The sequence below is a fragment of the Rhipicephalus sanguineus genome, chromosome 1, assembly GCF_013339695.2.
Source record: "Rhipicephalus sanguineus isolate Rsan-2018 chromosome 1, BIME_Rsan_1.4, whole genome shotgun sequence".
Lineage (NCBI taxonomy): Eukaryota > Metazoa > Arthropoda > Arachnida > Ixodida > Ixodidae > Rhipicephalus > Rhipicephalus sanguineus.
Window position 1 is genome coordinate 88,929,700 of NC_051176.1, and position 19,628 is coordinate 88,949,327.

At 47.5% G+C, this 19,628-nt stretch overlaps 1 protein-coding gene across 1 annotated transcript in view; it reads left to right on the forward strand.

Annotated features, from left to right (window-relative positions):
- LOC119393687 (cytochrome P450 4V2) overlaps positions 1 to 19,628 on the forward strand; it is a 174,188-nt gene that overhangs the window by 24,439 nt on the left and 130,121 nt on the right. The window contains exons 4-7 of the mRNA XM_049415066.1: positions 1,541 to 1,740; positions 2,805 to 2,874; positions 14,482 to 14,608; positions 15,131 to 15,319. Of these exons, the coding sequence (XP_049271023.1) occupies positions 1,541 to 1,740; positions 2,805 to 2,874; positions 14,482 to 14,608; positions 15,131 to 15,319 (586 nt within the window). The remainder of the gene's footprint in view (positions 1 to 1,540; positions 1,741 to 2,804; positions 2,875 to 14,481; positions 14,609 to 15,130; positions 15,320 to 19,628) is intronic.

The following is a 19,628-nucleotide window of genomic DNA, read 5'->3' on the forward strand; positions in this document are numbered from 1 at the left end:
GCATACTTTCTAGGTCAGTGGTTATCAGCCATGGATGTTTCGGGTACCCCTTGTGGAACGATGTAAGTGATGAGGGACCCCTTGCAGTGAGAGAAAAAGAGGGGGGTGGGGGTCGGAAAATAGCACACCAGGAAGCGTGAAATAGGGGCCTTTAATTTATCCCTCGTAGAGAAAGTGGCACGCTAATTCGACCTCAACAGCTTGTAAATGTGCTGTGAGATTTGCAGCCACATTCAACCTGTTACTAGCTATATTTGCTCTTCAAATATGCAAGCCTAGAAAGAGTATACTCGCGTGCATGTGTCGTAGAAAACTGCAACACAAGCTTTACAGCCATATCACGGAGAACAAGAAGCATAAGTGAGCTCCAACGCAATGCAAACGTGTTATGCGGTGAAGCATACAAAAAAAATTAGAAGGGGCCGTTGTTGCGTGGCACAGTGTGCCTCCAAAAAACGTTTTTTTTTTCTTTTTCCAAAGGTGGGTTTTGTGGACATCCGTTAGAGAACCACTGACCTAGGTACTGGTATTGCCGGCTCTAATGTAGCCTACTTTCCCACACGCGCGGGACTGCTGAACGACATGAACAACAACAAAAAGACGCATTAGCCAACAGTAGCCATCATTAGCCGGTGCCAGTTTTGTGCGAGTAAATGGGGCAGGCGTTACGCAAGCTGTACGCTTTTGTGAAAATGTAATTAATTTTCTATTGCGTGTTTGGTCTTGCTCATAAAGTGAAACTTCATTTGAACAAACTTCGAGCGACTTCAGGAAAAACAGCTCGTTCAAGAGAAGGCTCGTAAGACTGAAGTGGGTAGGCTGCAGCTTGTTGTCACAAGCTAAAGGAAACATCGGATCTTCAAATGATAATTCAACCCGTTTATTTTTCAATCTGCTCACTCGAAATTGGATTTCCACTATTTGAGCGCCTTCTCCAGAATGCGGTGGCGTTTTGCTGCGTTTGTGCACTTAGGACTGCGGTGGTCATGAATTGAGTGACTTTGTCCAAGCTCTGATGAAGCTTCTCAGGCAGAATAGTTTACTGAGCCGAAAATGACTTCAGTTTCTGCATGCACAACAGTGCTTCCTTAGCTGAAATTTTTAGTGTTTCCGCTTCAGGAGTTGATTCTTGGCGGATGATGCTACAACTGAAACGCGCATTGCTTTCAATTTTCGTTAAACTGAAGGGCGTTTGCATTGTGTTCAATGACTCTTTGGCGGGGGAATTAAAAGTTTGTACAACTAAGTATTTCGTTTAAATAAGGTTCGTTCGAGTGATATTTTACTGCAACCTTATGTGATAGTATGTGCAACCTACATTACACCATTGTAGGTTGGTTTTCTTTCCCTCAATTTTAGCTCGGAAAATCCTGTTTTTCTGTCATGACGTGCCAACTGTTTGTGAAACCCCAGTTGACTTCCCATAGAATGTTCTTCATTAAAACCACCCACAATTACTTTCTGAAAAACGGCATAACAGAGGGAGCAGTGTTGTCCTGCCTTGGTCTAAACGATACTTCTGCTTCGACTTTCAATGCAGTGGCGGCGATCCTTGGAGGTCCAAGCGCAAGATGTTTATGCAAGCTTTCCAAGCAAATGCTATGGAAAACTACAGCGGCTTCATCGAAAAGTGTGCCGACGGCCTCGTGGCGCGCATAGATAAGATGCTGAAAGAGGCGCCAGACGAACCAATACGATGCCTCGAGAACGTGCAAAAATGCGCATTGGACATTATTGGGCGTGAGTACGGTATAATAAGGTCACTCTTCGCGATTTAGGCTCTCCACATGCAGCCTATGCGGATGATTTATGCTTTCGATGGCTGCCATACGCATGCTCTTGAGTAAGCTGTCGAATATATTCTGTGAATCTCTAAATGGCCCCTTATATTCTATCCCTTTACTTCCCTCTTTTGCCCCTCACACTGCTGGTCGCTGTTCAGATGTCAGCTGCTCTAAAAAGGTTGTCCAGCGGGCACGTGGAGTGGCGCTGGCCAATGGGGCCCTGAGCTAGGGGCTCCACCTTACGAGGAAGATCTCTTATCCTTCTGCGAATAAAATATCTTGTTCTCCCCCCCCCCCTCTCTCTCTCTGTTGCTTTTCATTCCCTTCTTTTTGCATATACGTTTCCCCAAATAAACAACCCCTTACTAGCACACCGACAGCCCGAAGTGTCCGGCAAGTGCTGAATGCGCTCTTAACCGAGGGCTTCCTTTTTTAAAAAAATTATTTCTCACACCAAAGATCTCTGACTGAGGAATGTTGCATGAGGAGTGTAAATTTGCAGACTATTATTTTTGATACAACGCTTAAAAACAACACAATGGTCGAGCAGCACGGCGTGGGCAGGCAGGTCGTTCAAGTCCTTGGCTGTTTGTACGAAACATGATCGAAGAATGACCGATCGAACGGCTGGTCGCGGTCGCCCTATCTTGACAGGGATCAGCAGAGGCTTCATACCTTTCTTCGTGCCGTGTTATCACCGCTCAGTTTGCGTTGAAGCGACAGACAGCACGAAGGTCGCTTCGCTCGCTGCAGCAGCCGCGTTTCCTTACGCCAGCGCACTGTTGAGTTATGCCAGATTGTATGCCGAAGGAGTTAGCTGCTAGCCTTACTTTGTATAGCATTCCAATTTGTTGCTATCGGATTCATCGCTTCGCCCTAGCGGGGAAACTGATTTTGTTTTACATACCGTGAAATTCACCGGGCATTTATTTCATAGTTTGGCGTTCGCACAGTAAGCTCTCAGAGGAGAGCACACACTCAATGCACTCGCTCTTTCATTTCTTTATTTCTTTTTCGCAGATGTTGCCCTTGGGGTGGACTTGGGTGTTCAGGGAGAGACGCACGGAAACTATGGCGGCTACTTTAACTTGTGAGTTACGATTTCGTTCAATTTCCCGGTGCGCCTCTTTCAGAGTAGTAATATAAGATGAATATAGTGACTTGTGCTCGCGGCTCCGTAAAGTAAGAACACCTTACGTAGGACCTGTGTTGCGCGGCGCAAATAACGTACAGATTCAACCCGATGGACAGTGTACGGCTCCTGTCTTCATTGACGGCATACGTCACCACATCGAGATGATTGTGTTGCCCACGTGCGTTCATGAACTTATCCTCGGCTGGGACTTCCTACATTCTGCCTCCGCCGTTATATCGTGTAAAGAGAGCGTCGTTCACATCACGGATACAACGGATGCATCTATATCGGCCCCGTCGCCCTCGATTTTCAACTTGGCTGTCGCTGAAGACTGCGTCCTGCGCCCTGGTCACGAAGTCGTGGTAGCTGTCACATCTAGCCAAGTAGCCGATGGTGACGCACTAGTTGCCCCTTCTGCTCGCTGCACTTCGCGTGGAATTCTCGTCGCCTCATGTCTTCTCCGGTTGTCCTGTGGCCGCGCCCTTTTGCCTGTCTGCAACACAACTGCAGAATCCATGCTGTTGCCCAAGGGGATGACCGTAGCGACGATAGACGCCTCTCCACTGATCTCCGTCGCAGCACTTTGCCCGTCTTCATCACCAGTACCAGCTTCAGGTTCGAGTTCTTCCTCTTTGCGAGCAGTGATCGGTTCCGACCTGACATCTGCACAGTCCAAAGCGCTACTGGCGCTTTTAGATAAGCACAAAGCCTGCTTCGACAGCTGTACCACAACACTGAGCCATACTTCCGTGGCTGTACACCGCATTGAAACCGACGGTTCGGGAATTATACGCCGTCGGCCATATCGTGTTTCGCAGTCGGAAAGGAAAGTAATCGAAGAACAAGTTGACGACATGCTATCACGAAATATAATACGACCCTCTTCCAGTTCCTGGGCTTCTCCGGTCGTTTTAGTCAAGAAAAAGATGGCTCCGTCGGTTTCTGCATTGATTACCGAGCGCTAAATAAGATCACGCGCAAGGACGTATATCCTATGCCTCGAATTGATGACGCTTTAGACACACTCCAAGGGGCGAAATATTTTTCCAGCCTTGACCTGCGATCGGGCTATTGGCAAATCCGCATGAACGAGGCTGACAAAGAAAAAACCGCCTTTGCTACGCCGGACGGGCTTTATGAATTTAATGTAATGCCATTTGGCCTGTGCAACGCTCCAGCCACATTTGAGCGCATGATTGATACCGTTCTTCGTGGCCTAAAATGGAGGACCTGCCTTTGTTACTTAGATGATATCGTTGTTTTTTCATCTACCTTTACCGAACATCTTCAACGATTAGACGAGGTACTCGCGTGTCTTTCCAACGCTGGCCTTCAGATAAATACAAAAAAGTGCACATTCGCCAGCAAAAGTATCAAAGTTCTCGGACACGTCGTTTCGAAAGACGGCATCCAACCAGACCCTGACAAAATCGCAGCTGTACTACAGTTCCCTCGACCCTCCAACCAGAAGACGTTGCGCAGCTTTCTTGGTCTGGCGTCCTACTTTCGTCGCTTTATACGCAACTTTGCTAGCATAGCGGCTCCTCTGAATAAGCTATTAGTCGCTGGTGCTTCTTTCGCATGGTCCAACGACTGCGAGTTCGCATTTAAAACCCTTAAAGAACGCCTGACGTCCGGACCAGTGCTTCGCCACTTTGACGAGAGAGCGCCCACTATACTCCACACTGACTCAAGCGCACAGGGTATTGGAGCAGTGCTTCTACAGCGTGACGCCGCCTCTAAAGAGCAAGTTGTGGCATATGCTAGCCGGACCCTGTCGACAGCGGAGCGCAACTACACGATCACGGAGCAGGAGTGCTTGGCTATTGTCTGGTCGATACAGAAATTTCGCCCATATCTCTACGGTCGGCACTTCACCATCGTCACCGACCATCACGCACTTTGTTGGCTGTCATCAATGAAGAATATGTCGGGACGTCTAGGGCGCTGGATACTGCGCTTGCAAGAATACGACTTTACCATCACGTACAAATCTGGCAAATGTCATCATGATGCCGACGCGCTGTCCCGATGCCACTTTCGCTTCCTCTTGACAATACGCCCTCCGCATCTCCTTCGAGTGGCTCTGACGTCCCGCCTGCCTCACACCAGCTCTCGATTGCCTCAGTGGATCAAATACAACTTGATTCGCGCTCCGATTTCCGCTCACTTCAGCTGGCAGACTCCTACTGTCGAACTTTCATCAATCACCTTCGCGGCATCACTAAACCACCCAACAGCCGCTTGCGACGCCAGCTTCGACAATTTCGCCTACAAGATGGGGTGCTTCATCGCTACATCTATCATCCCACGGGTAACAAGTGGGTGCCAGTCCTTCCCCGGTGCCTTCGTCGTCATGTTTTAGAAGCATTTCACGACGACATTGCTGCCGGCCACCTAGGCTTCCACAAGACCTACGACCGCATCAAGACCCGCTGCTTCTGGCCTGGCTTATCCACAACGGTTGCCAAATACGTGGGCTCGTGCTCGTCGTGTCAGCACCGTAAGCGAACCACATCCCCTCCCACCGGTTTCCTTCAGCCTATACTCTGTCCGACCTCACCTATTGAACTTGTCGGAATTGACTTGTATGGTCCCTTGCCGTTGACGCCTTCCGGTCACCGTTGGATCGTCACTGCAGTCGACCATTTAACAAGATACGCCGAGACTGCGCCTCTTCATTCTGGCACCGCTACAGAAATCGCCAACTTTTTTTTGAACTCTATCGTCTTGCGCCATGGAGCTCCTCGCGTTCTTTTGAGTGACCATGGCAAAGCCTTCATTTCGCAGGTCCTCGATGATGTTCTGCGGGCGAGTAATACGGTGCATAAAACCACGTCTACATATCACCCGCAGACGAACGGCCTTACTGAGCGCTTCCACCGAACGCTCTCCGACATGATTTCCATGTACCTACAGCCTGACCACAAAAACTGGGACAACATTTTGCCATTCGTCACATTCGCTTACAATACTGCGACACAACGATCTAGTGGCTACAGTCCTTTCTTCCTAGTGTATGGACGGACTGCCTCCTGCGTCTTCGACACGACATTCTTTTTACCCCTGCTCCGTCCAGTACTTCCCTACCAGAAGAGTAGAGTTTGCAGCTCGAGTCGCGCATTGCCGTGAAATTGCTCGTCTAAACACGGAAGCTGCACAAGAGGAACGAAAACGTCGCTGTGACAGTAGACGACGTGACGTGGCCTTTTATCCAGGCGATAAGGTCTTACTATGGACCCCAGTTTGAACTCCTGAAATTTGCGACAAATTTCTTCACCGGTACATTGGCCCCTATACCGTTCTACAGCAAACTTCCCCAGTGAACTATCTCATCACCCCGCTTCAGTCCGTCACTGACCACCGTCGTCGTAGCACAGAGATTGTTCACGTCTCCCGCATGAAGCCGTTCCTTACTCGTTCAGCCGATCTTTGAGTTGCGGCCAGGCCGGCCGCTTCCAAGAGGGGGGAAATTAGTGTAAGCGCATTTAATGCACTTCATCGTTCTCATTTGTACATAGCCATCATCATCCCTGTTCTTCTTCTTCGTACATGCTGTTGCCCAAGGGGATGACCGTAGCGACGATAGACGCCTCTCCACTGATCTCCGTCGCAGCACTTTGCCCGTCTTCATCACCAGTACCAGCTTCAGGTTCGAGTTCTTCCTCTTTGCGAGCAGTGATCGGTTCCGACCTGACATCTGCACAGTCCGAAGCGCTACTGGCGCTTTTAGATAAGCACAAAGCCTGCTTCGACAGCTGTACCACAACACTGAGCCATACTTCCGTGGCTGTACACCGCATTGAAACCGACGGTTCGGGAATTATACGCCGTCGGCCATATCGTGTTTCGCAGTCGGAAAGGAAAGTAATCGAAGAACAAGTTGACGACATGCTATCACGAAATATAATACGACCCTCTTCCAGTTCCTGGGCTTCTCCGGTCGTTTTAGTCAAGAAAAAAGATGGCTCCGTCGGTTTCTGCATTGATTACCGAGCGCTAAATAAGATCACGCGCAAGGACGTATATCCTATGCCTCGAATTGATGACGCTTTAGACACACTCCAAGGGGCGAAATATTTTTCCAGCCTTGACCTGCGATCGGGCTATTGGCAAATCCGCATGAACGAGGCTGACAAAGAAAAAACCGCCTTTGCTACGCCGGACGGGCTTTATGAATTTAATGTAATGCCATTTGGCCTGTGCAACGCTCCAGCCACATTTGAGCGCATGATTGATACCGTTCTTCGTGGCCTAAAATGGAGGACCTGCCTTTGTTACTTAGATGATATCGTTGTTTTTTCATCTACCTTTACCGAACATCTTCAACGATTAGACGAGGTACTCGCGTGTCTTTCCAACGCTGGCCTTCAGATAAATACAAAAAAGTGCACATTCGCCAGCAAAAGTATCAAAGTTCTCGGACACGTCGTTTCGAAAGACGGCATCCAACCAGACCCTGACAAAATCGCAGCTGTACTACAGTTCCCTCGACCCTCCAACCAGAAGACGTTGCGCAGCTTTCTTGGTCTGGCGTCCTACTTTCGTCGCTTTATACGCAACTTTGCTAGCATAGCGGCTCCTCTGAATAAGCTATTAGTCGCTGGTGCTTCTTTCGCATGGTCCAACGACTGCGAGTTCGCATTTAAAACCCTTAAAGAACGCCTGACGTCCGGACCAGTGCTTCGCCACTTTGACGAGAGAGCGCCCACTATACTCCACACTGACTCAAGCGCACAGGGTATTGGAGCAGTGCTTCTACAGCGTGACGCCGCCTCTAAAGAGCAAGTTGTGGCATATGCTAGCCGGACCCTGTCGACAGCGGAGCGCAACTACACGATCACGGAGCAGGAGTGCTTGGCTATTGTCTGGTCGATACAGAAATTTCGCCCATATCTCTACGGTCGGCACTTCACCATCGTCACCGACCATCACGCACTTTGTTGGCTGTCATCAATGAAGAATATGTCGGGACGTCTAGGGCGCTGGATACTGCGCTTGCAAGAATACGACTTTACCATCACGTACAAATCTGGCAAATGTCATCATGATGCCGACGCGCTGTCCCGATGCCACTTTCGCTTCCTCTTGACAATACGCCCTCCGCATCTCCTTCGAGTGGCTCTGACGTCCCGCCTGCCTCACACCAGCTCTCGATTGCCTCAGTGGATCAAATACAACTTGATTCGCGCTCCGATTTCCGCTCACTTCAGCTGGCAGACTCCTACTGTCGAACTTTCATCAATCACCTTCGCGGCATCACTAAACCACCCAACAGCCGCTTGCGACGCCAGCTTCGACAATTTCGCCTACAAGATGGGGTGCTTCATCGCTACATCTATCATCCCACGGGTAACAAGTGGGTGCCAGTCCTTCCCCGGTGCCTTCGTCGTCATGTTTTAGAAGCATTTCACGACGACATTGCTGCCGGCCACCTAGGCTTCCACAAGACCTACGACCGCATCAAGACCCGCTGCTTCTGGCCTGGCTTATCCACAACGGTTGCCAAATACGTGGGCTCGTGCTCGTCGTGTCAGCACCGTAAGCGAACCACATCCCCTCCCACCGGTTTCCTTCAGCCTATACTCTGTCCGACCTCACCTATTGAACTTGTCGGAATTGACTTGTATGGTCCCTTGCCGTTGACGCCTTCCGGTCACCGTTGGATCGTCACTGCAGTCGACCATTTAACAAGATACGCCGAGACTGCGCCTCTTCATTCTGGCACCGCTACAGAAATCGCCAACTTTTTTTTGAACTCTATCGTCTTGCGCCATGGAGCTCCTCGCGTTCTTTTGAGTGACCATGGCAAAGCCTTCATTTCGCAGGTCCTCGATGATGTTCTGCGGGCGAGTAATACGGTGCATAAAACCACGTCTACATATCACCCGCAGACGAACGGCCTTACTGAGCGCTTCCACCGAACGCTCTCCGACATGATTTCCATGTACCTACAGCCTGACCACAAAAACTGGGACAACATTTTGCCATTCGTCACATTCGCTTACAATACTGCGACACAACGATCTAGTGGCTACAGTCCTTTCTCCCTAGTGTATGGACGGACTGCCTCCTGCGTCTTCGACACGACATTCTTTTTTACCCCTGCTCCGTCCAGTACTTCCCTACCAGAAGAGTAGAGTTTGCAGCTCGAGTCGCGCATTGCCGTGAAATTGCTCGTCTAAACACGGAAGCTGCACAAGAGGAACGAAAACGTCGCTGTGACAGTAGACGACGTGACGTGGCCTTTTATCCAGGCGATAAGGTCTTACTATGGACCCCAGTTTGAACTCCTGAAATTTGCGACAAATTTCTTCACCGGTACATTGGCCCCTATACCGTTCTACAGCAAACTTCCCCAGTGAACTATCTCATCACCCCGCTTCAGTCCGTCACTGACCACCGTCGTCGTAGCACAGAGATTGTTCACGTCTCCCGCATGAAGCCGTTCCTTACTCGTTCAGCCGATCTTTGAGTTGCGGCCAGGCCGGCCGCTTCCAAGAGGGGGGAAATTAGTGTAAGCGCATTTAATGCACTTCATCGTTCTCATTTGTACATAGCCATCATCATCCCTGTTCTTCTTCTTCGTGGTTCTGTGCCGAGGCAGACACTGGAATAAACGGTTCTGCTGGCGTTCTATGGTCCGGTCGTCCTGCGTCTTTCAGTAGATATAGTAGAGGTCTATCAATATAGAGTACACGGAAAACCATCCGAAATTTGAGCTATCTAGTTCGAAATTGTCCCTTCAAGACTTTTTACTTAAATATAAATCGACGTTAAGTGAGGGTAAAAAAGTGCAGCTTTTTTTTTTTTTTTGCTATATAGGAGCACGCTCGACAGTGGCACTTTTATGAAGGCAGTATTTTTTTCTTTTTTGCTGGAGAGAATTACGCTCAAGTGATTGAAGAAGAACGCATTGAAAACGTTTAAAAACTTATTAAGCACTCAACTGTATATTTGAAAGAGATGTATCGAGCGAATGATCTTTTAGTAATGAGAAAGCACTGCCAGCCTAATCAACGATATCAACAAGTTTAGGGACACTCCGATAGCAGGAAGAACGGAAGGTTCCTGCCAAACGCGGGGAATGCACACTGGCGTAGCCAAAAGAGGTGGGGAAGTTGGGGAGTTCAAACCCCCTCCCCCGAAAATTTTCGTCTTTGCATTTGTATATACATATGCACGCACACAGAAAAACACACGAAAGGAAATGTTAAAAAAATGTTAAAAAACTTTTTAAGCACTCACCTGTATATTTGAAATAGATGTATGGAGCGAATAATCCTTTAGTGAGGAGAAAGCACTGCCAGCCTATACCACGATATACATACTTTGTGACATAAATTTGTGCGGGCCCTACAAGTCTAGGCACACTTCGACAGCAGGAAGTACGGAAGGTTCCTGCCAAACGCGGGGAGTTGACATTGGCGTAGTTAGAAGAGGGTGGGGAAGTTGGAGAGTTCAACACTCCCCCTCCCCCTCGAAAATAAGAGTCAGAATCAGTTCATTCATGTTATTAAACGGTGATACTTACATATGTATATACAGAATGACGTCCCGTAGTTGGAAACTGAAAGGGGACCTCCTGTGCATGATAACAAAATTATGATAGGAAACAATGATGACAGCATGTAAATTTCACAATAATAAAAGCGATGTTAATACCGTGTGTTATGATCCTGGTTATTTTGAGCTCTTGTGTTTTCACGTCGTATGATTTCTAACCTTAATTAATATTTGTTTGCTGCATTCCTCTATTAATGTGACGCCCCAGAAGACCTGCAACATGTTCTGTATGACTGCAAGCGATAAGCATTAGAGCGACATTCTCTGAAGGCGGCATTGAACCTTCAACGGGACTCGTGCTTAGAACTGCGGCATATTTAGGCCCATGGCAAAGCACTACCTATTCGTTACGCGCCACGAAAGCGCTGTTGAATTTCTTGTGGGCCACGAGCCTTAACGCAACTTTGCAATCTATGTATGTGTGTGTGTTTAGCTGTATGCGCTGTTGTGTGTTAATCGGTTTATATATCATAATCATCACCGAGCACCTGGAGTAGCATGCCAGACGAATAGCCAGGATGATATCTCCAGCTTTTGATTAAGACATTTCTCTCTCTCTTTCTTTGGGTTCTATTGTTTTTTCTGTCCTTTGTGTAGCTGAAGTGCTTCCGGACAGGCCTCGAGCTGTTCATGAGCACTTTCGGAAGTGAATGAATGAATGAATTCGTACTGAGGTGCGGCCCATTATTTAGGCACTAAACGATACTGCTACTCGAGTGAAATGGTTTTCCGTGGCAAAAGATAGCTTTCTTTAATATATGCCAAAAGTGAAGAATGAAAACAGTTCATAGTGCTATTGACACTGCTTGCACCGCGCTTATGCGCGGGAATATGCTAAGCTAGACTAACAAGTCTTGAAAGACTCAACTAAGCTTCCAGGGAAACACATGAGTTCACCTGATCCTGTGTTATTTGCCTTTTTCAGAGCCCTGTTTTCATGTCGTATTAAAGGTACACTGAAGCACGTTTTAAAAAAAGCGAGGTTATGGTGTCATGTTAAGTAATTTCGTGCGGCGAACTCGGAAATCAAGTGGAAAATTTGCATAAACCAACTCAAATAACTTTATTTTGCCGAAAACGAGTAACGGGCCCCTCGGGTGGCATTGCAAGTATCGCCGCCGCCTCTGATTCGTCGAAGCTCCGTGACATCATCGACGGTATCGTGAAGACAGCTGACGGCGCATTCCAGCAGGCTATGCCGTGTTGTCAGTGTTCTTTTTTTTTCTGCTGAAATCAGCGTGTAGTTGATGTTAAAACGAACTCTGGCAGTCGCAACGAGTTCACTGTAGTACATCCGTACATGTTCGAGCCGGTCGTCACTGTAAGAGCGACGACCGAAGATGCTGCCAGCGCCGATGATGCGGCACAAGAAAGCGTATCCAAACTGGCAACCTTCGCCCGCGTCGGAAACATGGACACCTACGTATAAGATGCATGTTAGTGCTTAATTTCACTGTAGTAAGCTGATAGAAATGATACGTTCAGCCGTGGATATTAAATCCGATAAGGAACAGCAGCATTGGCACTCGCTTTTAGCCGCGTATTGGCACGGTCCGCGCTGCGGGCGCACATCGTGAATGCGACAACATCAGCTTTTCGTGAATTTCACTGCTCAAAGTGCAGCGTTGTTGACGCAATCAGTATCACACTTCACAGCGGGCAAGAAGCATGCGATGAGTCGGTGTGCTATCGCGAGAAAAAAAAAAGGCACACGAGCGCCGCTCTCTGCGCAGTGGTGACATGTGCTCCGAACTGCGCTGCAATCTTGCGCATGGATAGTTTGGCTCATATATATTGCAGTTTTGCTTACAATATCGTCGCTTTTTCGGAATTCTGGCCAGTACTACATTGATGGTGTGTTAAAATGCAAGAGGTATATTAGCTGCGCCCTAAGTATGCGACTGTCGTGTAGATTACCAGGTTTCGAGATCTCATCCTAAGCCACATAAAAGCGTTTAACAGCGAAGCACCTTACATCCTGAGTACTGATATCTGTGTACAGATTTTTTCGCCATAGGTGCTCATATGCACGCACTGCGTCCAAATCAGCAAAGAGGAGGGCTGCTTCTGCTGCCTCGAAATTCGGCAGATTCGCGACCGGCAAAAGCATCCCAGTCTCATCACGACGACAAGAAAATTTGAAAATGTGTGCTTGAACAAGGAAGCTTTAGAAGTGGCCCTGCAGCAGAATGGTACACCAGTTGACTGGTCGAGTCAGCTGTCTGTTAAAAACAGGTGAGGAGCTAGTGGTTAGGCTTTGTGTTGGAACTTTGTGTTTTAGTTTCCTTCACTTGTTCAGAAAATTAAGACACGCAGGCTGTCACGGAAGTGCTTGGGGCACAGCACACTTGCTCTCGTAGATTTGAAGTCTTTTAGCTGCAGTGACCCATTTTGCAGCCATCTTCTGATCCCGAGGAAACTTATGAAAAGCGACCTCATCGCTACTGAAAGTGCTGTAGCAGCCATATGCCACGCAGTACTGCGGCATCGCGAGTCCACTTCAACTCAGCTCAAACACAACAAGTGAATATCGGACAGAAAAAGTCTCTAATCGAAACAAGAGAACGGTGCAATGGGAAGCAATCCCTACGAACTGGAACAACTGATGCTTCGCTAGGCAGCAGATCGCAGCAGAAGCAAAGAACAAACCGAAGCAAACAGGCGCAGCGGCCCTGCTCGTTCCTGTCGATGACGTGAGGGGTATGAAACTTCGCGGTTTTTCTGTCCCGTGACCGCAGGGATCCTAATGTTTGGGGGCTGTACTACCTACGAGCATAAATGAATGTTGTTGTTCCATTTTATATTTATTACCACGTTACTTATTAACTCCGGAGTTTTTAATACGCAAGTGAACCTAAAAGTTGGGTTAGAGATTGCGAAAATACGAGCGCCATCCGGAGTGGAAAACGCGAACTACGCCGTCCTATCTCTAACGGCGAAAAAGAGGTGTTTCCTGTCGCGCCCCCATGTATGCTACGGCCTACGGTGTCCCAAAGACCGCTTTTACCACCGTAAAGTTTATTTCAGCGAAACTGGCGAAACCCTAGCAAGCTTCAGCGAAACAGACACATGAATGGATTCGCGCCGTCATCCCAAATCGTACTGTGCTGAGTGGTGTCCGAATTCTTCACGCCACAGCGGCATCAAATTATTTCGGATCCCGGCGGACGAAAAGTACGACCTGCATGCTGCTCGTTTTGTTTTTCTACGCTTGCACGGCGTATCAGTATGCGGTTGCAGCAGTAGCGTAAAATATTCAAGTTGTGTTTTTACTGTATGAATGGTACGTTTAGGCAATAAAACATTCAAACAAACTCTGCTCTTTATTCTTGTCTAATTTATGTGTACACGTAAACAAAAACAAAGTCTTACTTAGAATAAGTGGTGCAAAAATAGGTGGATGGGCAAACCTTCATCTCAATCAGAACGCAACGATTGCCGTTTTGATTATGTGGCGGGTTGCGCAACAGGAAGAAGATCGCGCGCTCGCCATCTGAATACCATCCACTCACTCAATTTGGCTTGCTGGTGCATCCCAACTGAACTTGGCGCTAAATCCCCCCCCCCCCCCCCCCCGCCACTCGTATCCTCAGTCCTCATCAAGATGGCGTCCCCCAGTGCGTGTCTGCAATAGGAAGTTTCACTCCCGTGATGACGTCTCCTCTCGGCGTTTCTCTCTCTGCCGTCCTCCTCCCCTGCGCTCCGCGCGCGCCGGGGGCGTTCTCTTGGCTAAAGTTTGCTCGCTTATAGCGCCGTTGTTTAATCGAACATCGCGAAAAAAACCTTCGCTGGCATGTTGTAAGAGGTCGCAGATACCGAATTTGCAATAAATTCGCGAAATCAAAACCGCTTCAGTGTCGCTTTAAGAAAAAGATACCTCGTCAGGATCCAATAAAGTTCGTTGTCTGTCTGTCTGTCGTCTCACATGCAAAGCGCATTTTGCCAGAGTGCTCAGATTGAGCCCGATCTCTTCTTGTCTCTTTGAGCACCTTGCAGGCTTACAGTGTTGGTGAGCATGAGGATTTTCCTACCTTGGCTATGGCTGGATCAGATATACAGATTGACACCAGACGGCCGGCTGTTTCGAAAAAACCTGCGAAAGATAGAAGCCATCGTGTACGGCGTAAGTTTTCTTGTGTGTTCGGTATCGTTGATATGCGGAGCACAGCTTACCTACGAAACAACACTTTGTTAGACGTCGCTTTAAAAGCTGAGGTTCGTAATTCTATAAGTATACGTCGGCATAAATGAAACTGGTGACAATATTTGAGATGTTTGGCTAATACTCTTGGCTCCAAAACAACGCGTAACAATATCCTGTCTTTTATATCACAGCCGCAGCCTGGCTGCGATTTAGACCTGAGAAATCGCGTGCCACATACACTATTGGCCGCGAGATCGACCTATAGGTGGCAGCATCGCCGCTCCGTTACAGTGGATACGTCACCCGTGCGGTGTGTGGAATTATTAATGTGCCTGAATAATTACACGACCAAAACGGGACGTCTTCATTTTTGTTTATATACGTCCTTGTCAGATTTTGTAGGCCTCGCTTACTATTAGATGACAGCATCTTAATGAACGATACATTGATTTAGAACGAAGAACTGCAACATTTTTTCACGCGCCTTTTCTCGTTTTGAAGGTAATGAACAAACGGAAGGAAGAATTAGTGAAGATCTCAAATCAGACCGTCGATAGCCACGCGCTTCCCACGATCGGAGACGCCAGCGGCTCGTTGTTCCTCGACAGCCTCCTGCTGCAACACATGAAGGCACCTTCCTCGTACACGCTGGACGGCGTGAGGAAAGATGCGGATTTCATGATGTTTGCGGTGAGTCAGTCGACTTCTCATCATCACATTCAATCACTACGTGTTTAGCCGTCTCACATGTAGCCTTTCGCGTTGACCATGGAAGGCTAAAGGGACGCTAAAGAACAAAACGATTTTTTTAATATATTATATATTCGTAGTGTTGTTTCATATATATATATATATATATATATATATATATATATATTGCGATAGTAATTATATGGAAAGTCTCGGCTGAATTTTGCCGTCGCCGTCGCCGCCGTCATGCAGTGTATATATATATATATATATATATATATATATATATATATATATATATATAAGCACCAAAGAAAAATAGTTCAGAAAAACGCTTCCGAAGCGCGGAATCGAACCAGGGACCTCTTGCTCCGCAGCTAGTGGCACTAGCCACTACGCCACGAAACGCAGGTCCTCCACGTAGCTAACGGCAAGCGTTACATACACACCCTTTAGCGCTGGGCAGACTCAGAGACGGCAGGCGCTTATAAGCGTTTCTTCATTACCAGCAAGATGGCACGAGGAGCGCGTCGGCGTGCTCGCTCGCTTCTTCTTATGTTTGCGCAGGGAGAGCCTTGCCCTTCCGCTGTCTGCTCACGCGGTTTTCTCGTGCTGAGGGGAAGAGGGATGTTTCACGCTTTCACCGTGATGCCCGCGCTCATGTTACGGAGCGTACGAAAGTCACTCGAGCTCAAGGGACGCCGCTAAACGAACAAACAGAAGATGAGCGCGAACTATCAAGTGTCACAGGTCGACACTTGAAGCACGCTAGTTTCCTTCGCTGCTTCGGCCGCCTTTGCAACAGGAGCGCTGTTCAAACTGAGAGTATCCATTGGCGAGCCTCACTTCGTATAGCATTACTTTCTTGCTATCGCATTCATTGCTTCGCCCTTGCGGCGAAACTGTGACTTTTTGTCCAAAATAGATCCCTCGGCGTACAATCCGCAATGTAAATTTTGTCCCCAGACGGCCACCTTATTCCATATGGTCTGGGAGTGCCAAGAGAATCCCAATACAAAGGCCAAGCATAATCCTACATTAGTCGAGTGGGAGGCGACCCTGTCTAGCTCTGACCCAGGGTAGCAACAAGCCCTGGTCGACCGAGCCCGGACGGCGGCAAGAGCCAATGGTCTTCGGGACTAGGAGGTCCAACCACTAGAGACTCAACTTGTTTGAAATAAATGTTTTATTCTCTCTCTCTCATATTAGTAATGCACTGACTACGGTGACGGGGCCCGTCAGCGAAGTACCGTCGTAAAAGTGACGGCACCCGTCACCGTAGTGTAAATTGTAATAGTGACGGGGCCCGTCATAATAGCGACGTATTTATAGTGACGGACCCCGTCATCGTAAAGCAGTGACTATGGTGACGGCGCCCGTCAGCGCAGTACCGTCGTAAAAGTGACGGGGGCCCTTTACCGTAGATTTTTGGTCGTTTTAGACGCCCTCGTCGTGTGGTGTTCGTGTTAGCAAAAATTTTGCAGCGCAAGATAAGACAATGACGAGAAGGGAGAACACAACACGTGCACTAACTTTCAACAGCAGGAGGTCCTGCCACGAGAGACTCAACTAGCTGTTGAAAGTTAGCGCACGTGTTGTGTCCTCCTTCCTTGTCCTTGTGTTATTTTGCGCTGCAAAATTTTTCCTAATGTCTTACCAACAAGGCCGAATTTCTCCCCTTGTGGTGTTCGTGGCGTAGTTGTGATTACAAAACTTTCATTTTGACATGCGAAAAGCGCTCCGGTGGAAAATTGTTTCCTAATGCCTGGAAATAAAGGAAAAAAAAGTTTGGCCGTAGCTCAGTGGGCTAAGCCCGCCAGCCATCGTCGCCGACCGGGAAAAAAAAAGTGTGCGTGGCGTAGTTGGTTGGCGCGCTCTCCATGGACTGTTAGAACTGCAGGTCGTCAGTTCGATTCCTCCCGGGTTTTTTTTTTGTCAGGTTATGCGTCAACGTCAACGTCCCTGCTCTGATGGAGTCGTCACTTTTTCGTTCATGTCTGCGGCGGTTAGACAGCCCTAGCGTTCGGATGATGCGTTGCTTCTATGCGACCTCGGTTCTAATCGCGCTGAGTAAGAAAATTTCTCGGTTTTTTTTTCTTTTTTCAGTATTGTTTCACAATACCGTCCCGAGCTTCCGGCTAGTCAACAATAGTTACTCATTCCTGGTAGCACGGCTCTTTTACTGATCACCTCTTTACTGATCACAGTGGCCACAGTGATAATATAATTATTTGAGCCGACAAACGGTTGTATCACTGACATTGCCAATGTAATTCACTTAAGCGTGTTGTGCGGCGAAACTATATGCGATATTGTATTTGTTATGGTATATAATTCATGGAAAGACGCAAGAAAATTGGTCATCCTGTGTGATTAACAGGTAACTTCTTCGTCTCTTCGTAGTTACAACATCAATTCGAAACTTATGGCTTTAGTTTACGAAAATCTGAAGAAACTTACAAAAGCAAGCGCAGACAATTGCACAATACTGCTCCGGCGGATATCCGACCACTGAAATACTGTTTCTGGGAATGTTGCAGCGGACAAAGCCGCTGGACAAGCGCACGCGAAAAATGTCACATCCGTAATTCCTATAACAAAAGTAGAATCGCGGCATGCCCTCCGAAAGACTAAATAATATGTTGGGGTTTAACGTCCCAAGACCACGACATGATTATGAGGGACACCGTAGTGGAGGGCTCCGGAAATTTCGAACACCTGAGGTTCTTTAACACCTAAATCTAAGTACTCGGGCCTCAAGCATTTCCGCCTCCATCGAAAATGCGACCGCCGTGGCTGAGATTCGATCCCGCGACCTTCGGATAAGCAGTCGAGCACCATAAGTCTTTCGCACCGTGGCGGGTGCGAAAGACTTATGGTTGCAGAGCCCATGGTTGCAGAGCGACATGGTTGGAGCAGAATTCAAAATTTTCGGACTTATTTTACATTAACATTACATTTAATTACAGTCAAAGGGCCATATATGTCCGTCTGACTGTAATTTGCGGGAATTTAGAAATGATACGTCACTTGACTTATGCTTCTGGGTTTCCTTCTTATGACTCGACTTTAAGACTGACTGCGATGCAAGATGACTTTAAGTGCTTTAAGTGCAATTTTATGCACCTTTTTGTTGTCTTTATCCTTTCACTATTTCCAATTTTCTGTTTGAAGGAGTAGCCAGTGCCATATAAAGGCGCAAGCATCAATTGAATATATATATATATATATATATATATATATATATATATATATATATATATATATATATATATATATATATATATATATATATATATATATACCGGGTGTCCCAGCTATCTTTAGCCAAGGGTTAAAAAATACAATATTAGAGGCAGGCGAGTAAAATCAGTTGCAAATTGCTGAGAGCCACCTTGCGCGCTACAGACAATTTTTTGTTTTGTAATTAACTAATTTGTTAATTAGGACGATTTAACTAATTTGCTAAATGTTGACTTTAGGCAAGAAATCCTGCTTGCAAAGTTCGAGAGCGTCCTCGAAAACCCCAACTGCATTATTTGCGATAAAGAAAGTCTCACGTATACCATTTTTTCCATGCTGCAAAGAAAGCCCGCGAAATACAAAAAGAACCACGTGACTAGCGCGCTCGCGCGCCGCGAGGATGCTGCCCTCAGCCGTGGTTTGAGCGAACGAAATCAGCTGCGGCCGCGACTCGGCGTCTCCGTTGCAGCGGTAGGCCGATAAGTTAAAGGTGGTTTCGGCCCGCGCTCGCTACAACTTGCACCGTCACGCGCGCAGCTGGCTGGCAACGGGCCAAGAAACCAACCGCTGCAACGGAGCCGGCGAGTCTCGGCCGCAGGTGATTTCGTTCGCTCAAACCTCGGCTGAGGGCAGCATTCTCGCGGCGCGCGAGCGCGCTAGTCACGTGGTTCTTTTTGTATTTCGCGGGCTTTCTTTGCAGCTTGGAAAAATGGTATACGTGAGACTTTCTTTATCGCAAATAATGTAGTTGGGGTTTTTGAGGACGCTCTCGAACTTTGCAAGCAGGATTTCTTGCCTAAAGTCAATATTTAGCAAATTAGTTAAATCGTCCTAATTAACAAATTAGTTAATTACAAAACAGAAAATTGTCTGTAGCGCGCAAGGTGGCTCTCAGCAATTTGCAACTGATTTTACTCGCCTGCCTCTAATATTGTATTTTTTAACCCTTGGCTAAAGATAGCTGGGACACCCGGTATATATAACCATTGCTACTAATGTTGTATGGCATTCTAACAATACCATTCTCATTGCTACTAAGCCCTTGCTACGAGCTGCCTGTCGCTTC